The sequence below is a fragment of the Pteropus medius genome, unplaced genomic scaffold, assembly GCF_902729225.1.
Source record: "Pteropus medius unplaced genomic scaffold, Ma_sr-lr_union100, whole genome shotgun sequence".
NCBI lineage: Eukaryota > Metazoa > Chordata > Mammalia > Chiroptera > Pteropodidae > Pteropus > Pteropus medius.
The window spans coordinates 3,927,121-3,934,215 of NW_024346065.1; the positions used below are offsets into that span (position 1 = coordinate 3,927,121).

A 7,095-nucleotide genomic window follows, 5' to 3' on the forward strand; every position below is an offset into this window, starting at 1 on the left:
TATCACTTATGTATGGGATATAAACCTAAAAGCAACAAACAAACAGACTTATGGACATGGATAATAGACTAGTGGTTACCAGAGGGTGGGGGCTGGGGGGAGGAGGGAGGTAGATGGGGTAAAAGTGGTCTAATATGTGGTGACAGAAAAAAATCTAACTACGGGAAGTGAACACACAATGTAATATATATATGCCTTACTGTTGAATTGTACACTTGAAACTTACTGGATTTTGTTAAACAATGTCACCAAAAAAATTAATAAAAAAAATTCAGAATTCAAAGACTAATATCATCATTACTTGTGACAATGGTCTCCACTTTCTAGAATTCATGACTATTGAATGTTGGCCCTATTTGCTTTATCTTCTTTTAATAAAAGAAATAAAACATTACAAATGTTTAGTGAGTGAAACCACAAGCAGTGCTTTAGTCAACACAAAATGTAGAAAATAACTGGAAGACCAGTTGTCAAAACGCTATGTAGAAAGCAAACAAATTTAAAAAGTACTGGCTTGGGACAATTTGTGCATCGTGAAATGCCTGTGTTTATCAGGCTAACAGCTAAAAATAAGTTTTCTTTTAACGCAACAAATACCTTCTTTTAAATCCATCCTTAATTCTCTACACAATAGACAACTAACTTCACAATTTTGCTGTGGACTTGCTGAGGCTCTTTAATAAACATGAAAATGCATGACTGGAAGAGCTCATGCCATACAAACTACCCAAGTTCTGAAACCAGAGCTCCTAAATGCCCGGGAGGTAAGAGAAGGTCATAGTAAGGGCCAGGAGCCTCTCTCCTTCTTGAACTACTTTATTTCTGTGTAACTCTAGTTAAAAGAAGCAACTCTAGATTCTGGGCATCTCTTAAAAATAGGGTGTCTAGGGTTCCACTTAAAAGAATTAAATAAAAGAAAATTTCATCTTTATGCCTAAATTTCTAAGCCTGACAACCTCACTGGGAAAATGTGGAGTTAAAATATGCAGTGGGTTGTATTTCACGCCCACTTTAGAAACATAACATTGTTTCTGAAGGACGGTAGACTTTCAGAAACCTGAATAGGGAAGGTCAACCAAATATCGTTGGGACTTAAAAGTAGCCTGACACCTTCTAGCCAGTTCAGTTCTAGTGTAGTGGAAATGCAGAAATCTGCATTCTGGACTCAATTCAAGATGGCCTTAGCTGCACTCCCAATTTCAATATTTAATCATGCAAAAAACCTTCCATTTAAAAAAATACTGCAGTTTCTTAGTGTTCTTACTATAACTAACCCACCAGTCCGTGTTATGGGTAGAAAATTCAATGCTCAACAAGGAGAGTCCTCTAACGTGCAACTTTAAATCGCAAGCACTAAGAGGGTCAGAGATGGCCAGATATTTTTGCAAAGCTGAGTTTCTTTTACCCAGTACTCTTTGGGGCATCTTTAAAAAATTTAGATAAAAAAGAAATGTAAGTTGTCTTAGGGTATCTTTTTGCGAGCGATAGCGATGAACTGAACTTTATGGCATAGGTGAAGCGAACTTCATCTACAGCTGAACCTCCAGGGCCGGGGACGGGACAGCCGCGCCCATGCCAGTTCCCGCCCCTCGGCCCCGCCCACCGCGGGCGATGGTCGCTCTAGCGGTCACGGTGAAAAGGCCCCCCGCCCCACGGACACTCGCATCCTCAGATCCAAGGGGGCGGTGCCATGGGCGGTCCCGGAAGTGACGCAAAGGCGCGCCCTCCATTTTGTGGAACGCCGGATCAGCTAAGTGCGTCAGTTGTGGACAGACGTAGGCGAGTTGTGTCCTGGTCTGCGGGGAGGTAGAGGACTCCGTCGCAGACTACGGACCTCTCTTGGGTCTCAGCTGCCAAAGATCCTGTCCGGTAGGTGAGTGACTCACTTTGAGGGAATGGCTTCTCGGATCGAGGCTTCTTCATGGCCACTCAGATCGCGAGTGGCCAGGGCTGCTCTCTTTGCGGAGGACGGCGTCCAATGAGCGCAGTTTACTCGAGGTGGGCGCTGGGGCACGTCTCCCTTTGGGTGTTGTGAAGGTGGAAGGGCGGTCGTGGTTATGGTCGTTTTTCCACAGGGGTTGTGCACCTCTCCCGGCCTATTCACTAGCCGAACCCCTCGAGTGGTGGGCCGAGAGCTTTGCTCGGGGTGTGGTTCGGGCTCTCTGCGGGCGGGCACCGTGACTCCGGAACAGGGGAGTCGGGGGAGGGGGAAGGGAGTTTGGCTCGCGCGGCTCTCCCCTCGGCTGGCTCCACCGCCGCCATTTTGTGGCTGCCTAGCGTCCGCCCGTGGCCGTCTGCGCAGGCGCGGCCGTGGCGTCGCGAGAATCCGGCTTCCACCCGCTGTGACGCTCCTGGGAGGCGGCGAAGCGCTCGGCCCGTCGCCATTGGGCTGGCCTTGCGGAGGGCGGGGCCGGCTCCACCCGCACTTCTCGGCCTTTCCTAACTGCGGCAGATGGGAGGGGGCCAGAAGAGCCGGGGAGAGTGAGGCTGCGCAGTTCCAGAGGCGGCAGTGGGCGTTGCGGTTGCTGCGTTCTGGGCCCAGGGAAGGATCGTGTTGGGAGCCGAGTTTTAATTTTGTCTGCAAGGGACCTGGCCTAATAAGAGGCACTCTTGGCAATCTTGTTTATAACATCACCCGGTAAACATTTTATTTTATGTCGTTTATGTTTTTGACCCCTTGACCAGGCATTCCTGTCATTCACTTGTATTGTCTCAATTGAATTATTTGCTGACAGGGAATACTAGCCGGACGTCATGAGTGGCTGTCGGGTATTCATCGGGAGGCTAAATCCAGCGGCCAGGGAGAAAGACGTGGAAAGGTTCTTCAAGGGGTATGGACGAATAAGAGATATCGATCTGAAGAGAGGCTTTGGTTTTGTGGTAAGTATTAAGAACTGGTTGAATTGTTAAGTTGGTAAAGATTTTGATAAGCCACGTTTTCGGTCTTATTGAGTCGAGGTAGATTCTCTTCAGAAAATATCCTTAAAGCAGTGAAATTTAAGGAACAAAAGAACCTCACTGATGGCTGGAGGGAAACTGCTCCTGGTCACTTTTCAGTTATGGCACTGTCATTGACATACTGCACTCATTCTGTTACATGTTTTTAGTGCTCTTAGTATGTTGTAGAATACACTTTTAAAGTTGTTTAAGCATTGTATTTATTTCATGCTTATATTTTAGGAATTTGAAGATCCCAGGGATGCTGACGATGCTGTATATGAACTTGATGGAAAAGAACTTTGCAGTGAAAGGTGAAATTTTACTTTTAGTTTTATAAGTTAGTGTCATAAACTAGAGCAGACTAGATCTGTTGGGATATTTTTTTAAGTAGATCTCTTATATAGCCTATGTGGATAATGAAGGCTTTCCTTCCCTTCCTGTAGGGTTACTATTGAACATGCTCGGGCTCGATCTCGAGGTGGCAGAGGTAGAGGACGCTACTCTGATCGTTTTAGTAGTCGCAGACCTCGAAATGATAGACGGTATGTGGTGGATGGTGGATGGCTGCTTTGAACAGTCATTATTGCAGGAGTAGTTAATGATTTAAGAGCCATTATCAATAAGTGATTCCGGTATTATATGGTCATCTCTCATTCCTATATCAATTCACTATTTCTGATAAGTCTGTAATGAGTTGTAATTCAGAAACTGTTAAAGTTATTTGACTCATCTGATTGCTTAAACTTGGTCACAGTTGACAAAAGTACACATTGCTGCATTTCTTTTATTGTGAATACTCTCTTTCTCAGAAATGCTCCTCCTGTAAGAACAGAAAATCGGCTTATAGTTGAAAATTTATCTTCAAGAGTCAGCTGGCAGGTTTGTTAAAATTCAGTTTTGAGATATTTTAATTGTGGCTTTTTAAAAATTTAATGGGTAGCTAATGTTTTATTGATATTTTATTAAAAGTAGTTTTATTTTTAATTAAATTAATGGATTTAATTGTAATTTTAAAATTTTAATTAAACGTAACTGGGGGATATTTCAAACTTTTAATATTAGTGATCAAATGTTAATGTTTTGAGGATATTTTTTCTTGTTTTCGAAATCAATTTTAACCAAATATTAAACCCTTTATTTGCCAGCCTATCTGTGTCGTTGGCCTTATGACGAGGAGTGCCTGTGGGTTATCCTAATCGTTGTCTTGGTCACTCTTGGTTGGGCCTGGTTGACTTTGCCAGTCAGCTCCTACAGTGATCAATTGGCCACCTCTAGATCTGTGTTTGCCGGTCTAGACGTAATCCGGGCACATACTTGAAGTGCCAGGTTGCAGCAATCCCAGAACGCTGATAACGTGATCTGATCCCTAAGTTGAGAGCTGCCTTCCTGTAACGCTTCCGAATAAGAGGTCCTGGTCGAAAAGAGTTGAAAGATACGAAATTAGGTGGTCGTTGGTCGTTGGAATCCTGATCGCAGTAAAGTGTCCTTGGTAACTGCACAAGAGTAGAACATGTCTGCATCCGCCAGTAGTCTGCTAATAGGGAGGGCTGTGCGATTAAAGGCTTCCATCGATTGGGTAGTGTCCTTCAAGTGGGTGGCGAAGAGCCAGTCGGGCATATGTCATGAAGGTTTCTTCGACCGATTAACGGTTTGCTGCTTGACTAGCCTAGGGAAATAATGATAAAGGTAAAGTAAACTTTTTTAATGACATATGGGGCACAAAATAACTGGTGTCTTGTAAATGTTCTGTTTTTAAATATAAAATTTCTACTTTAGTCTTTTAAAATATGTACTGTTTCTTTTTGTTTTGTTTTTGTTTTGTTTTTTGTTTTTCTTTCGTATTGAGCTTAGTATAGACTAATACTACTTAATGCTAAAATCTGATTTCTTTTAGCATTTTGCTTAAAAGCAATATGCTATTTGTTTATTTCGTGCCCTGAGATAAATTTTGAATTCTGATAGAATACAAGTGTGGTAAATGCCATGTTTGTACTTTATCTAACATCTTCTCTTTCAGTAGTCTTGTTTTTATACTATGTAGTTGTTTGTCTGTCAAGTTTCCTTTTCTTCGCTTAACACAATTATCTTGTGTTAAGGATCTTAAAGATTTCATGAGACAAGCTGGGGAAGTAACCTTTGCGGATGCACATCGACCTAAATTAAATGAAGGGTGAGTATGTACTGAAGATTCTAAGAGCCTTTTGAAATACCTTGGAAATTTTACTGTTTTTGAGTACTTAAAGTCTGCACATACTTAAATGCATTGGTTCTCAATCAGGGATGAGTTTGTTTCCCAGGGGTTATTGGCAATGTCTGGAGACCAACTTTTAGTTGTCGTAACTGGTTGAGGGTGTTGCTGGCATCTTGTGGATATAGTACGACAACTTTTAGTTGTCGTAACTGGTTGAGGGTGTTGCTGGCATCTTGTGGATATAGTAGGCCAGGGGTGCTGCTCAAAATTCTACAATACACAGGAACACCCCCCCACAGCAAAGAATTGTCTGGCTTAAAATGTTAGCAGTTTGAAGGTTGGGAAACCTTGCTCTAATGCGTTATCCATCGAGAGTTAACATTCTTGATGCAGCAATAGCAAAATGAGGATAGAGAAGGCACTTAGTCTAGATTTTGATAGTTTGTGAGATGTGTATAACTTGTAAGATGTATATAACTTCGAAAAACATTTTTTTTGTAGGGTGGTTGAGTTCGCCTCTTATGGTGATTTAAAGAATGCTATTGAAAAACTTTCTGGAAAGGAAATAAATGGGAGAAAAATCAAATTAATTGAAGGCAGCAAAAGGCACAGGTATCTCTTTAATATTTTCCAGTCAGATCTTTTATTTAATGGATTTGTAGGGCCTGCCACTTACATTTGTTGTTTTTTTTTTCCTCTTTCTAGTAGGTCACGAAGCAGGTCTCGTTCCCGGACCAGGAGTTCCTCTAGGTCTCGTAGCCGATCTCGCTCTCGGAGTCGCAAGTCTTACAGCCGGTCTAGGAGCAGGAGCCGGAGCCGGAGCAAGTCCCGTTCTGTTAGTAGGTCTCCTGCACCTGAGAAGAGCCAGAAACGTGGTTCTTCAAGTAGATCTAAGTCTCCAGCATCTGTGGATCGCCAGAGGTCCAGGTCTCGGTCCCGGTCCAGGTCCAGATCAGTTGACAGTGGCAATTAAACTGTGAATAACTTGCCCTGGGGGCCTTTTTTAAAAAACACAAAAATTCCCAAACCATACTTGCTAAAAATTCTGGTAAGTATGTGCTTTTCTGGGGAGAAGGGGGGTGGAATTTGGAGGGGGGTGGGGTTGGGCTGGATTATCTTTGTAGATGTGGACCACCAGGGGGTTGTTGAAAACTAATTGTATTAAATTGTCTTTTGATAAGCCTTCTTCTCACATTTTTGTGAATGTCTGAAGTATATAGTTTGTGTATATTGACAGAGCTCTTTTATAACTAAAGCGAATTTAATTTTTTTGTACTAGCAAAAATTTGAACATTTTAGTGCCTGGTTATTCAAATATGTTAATTAAGAATTAGTTTAATGCCTCAATTAAACTAATTAATAGCTTTGGATACTTAAAAGAGCTCTAAATTTGCTTGTACATAGAGGCTTACTGAGTTTTCCTTGTTAGGGTCAAGGGTGTCCTCCCACCTACCCTTTAACAGCTGCCTGGCAAAGACGTTAAAGCAGCTGTTTGTTATTGATAATAAAAGATGATAAAACTGCTTTTCTGTGTCTGTCTGAAGTAAGTATGCTCTTCCTCATCTACGTTCACATTCACAATTCCTTGTAGAGAATCCTGAAGTTTGGTTGGGTTCTTTTTTTATTTTTAAAAATTTAAATAGTACCTTTGACATTTTCAGGCTACTTAAAAGATGGGCAAAGGTCAGTGAACTGTTCGAAACGATGGCTCACTGTTTATGACAGTTTTCCTCGTATGTGACCCGTGCAGCTTCCCTTCATCACCTAATTTTATTCTTCTGGCATCAGGTTCCTTTTGTAAGAGGTAATGTTTCATGACTATCTTAAAGGTTGTGAAGTTTCGATGGTCAGAGATCATCACATAGGTTTTTTTTAATCCATGCACATGAATGCTTTAAAGGGATTTCACGTGCTTCTCCTTTTAGTCCTGAGATGTAGATGTGACAACATATGTTAAGGGGAAA

The 7,095-nt window shown here is 42.0% G+C and overlaps 1 protein-coding gene across 6 annotated transcripts; it reads left to right on the plus strand.

Moving 5' to 3' along the window:
- Positions 1 to 1,686: 1,686 nt before the first annotated feature.
- Positions 1,687 to 6,656, plus strand: SRSF5 (serine and arginine rich splicing factor 5). Of its 6 annotated transcripts, XM_039875362.1 has the most exons (9): positions 1,723 to 1,873; positions 2,453 to 2,638; positions 2,736 to 2,880; positions 3,181 to 3,251; positions 3,384 to 3,482; positions 3,750 to 3,819; positions 5,037 to 5,110; positions 5,633 to 5,743; positions 5,837 to 6,656. In XM_039875362.1, the coding sequence occupies exons 3-9, from the start codon at positions 2,755 to 2,757 to the stop codon at positions 6,102 to 6,104; spliced, it is 819 nt and encodes a 272-aa protein (XP_039731296.1). In that variant the 5' UTR covers positions 1,723 to 1,873; positions 2,453 to 2,638; positions 2,736 to 2,754; the 3' UTR covers positions 6,105 to 6,656. The 6 variants fall into 6 exon arrangements, with proteins under 6 accessions (XP_039731293.1, XP_039731299.1, XP_039731295.1 ...); XM_039875359.1 differs by lacking the exon at positions 2,453 to 2,638 and having other exon boundaries at positions 1,687 to 1,873; XM_039875361.1 differs by lacking the exon at positions 2,453 to 2,638 and having other exon boundaries at positions 1,715 to 1,869.
- The last annotated feature ends 439 nt before the right edge of the window (positions 6,657 to 7,095 follow it).

Coding starts and splice junctions, on each gene's coding strand:
- SRSF5 (XM_039875359.1), top strand. CDS start 2,755: ATGAGTGGCTGTCGGGTATTCATCGGGAGGCTAAATCCAGCGGCCAGG. Junction 3,252..3,383: donor AAAGAACTTTGCAGTGAAAG/GTGAAATTTTAC, acceptor CCCTTCCTGTAG/GGTTACTATTGAACATGCTC. Junction 3,820..5,036: donor CTTCAAGAGTCAGCTGGCAG/GTTTGTTAAAAT, acceptor TCTTGTGTTAAG/GATCTTAAAGATTTCATGAG.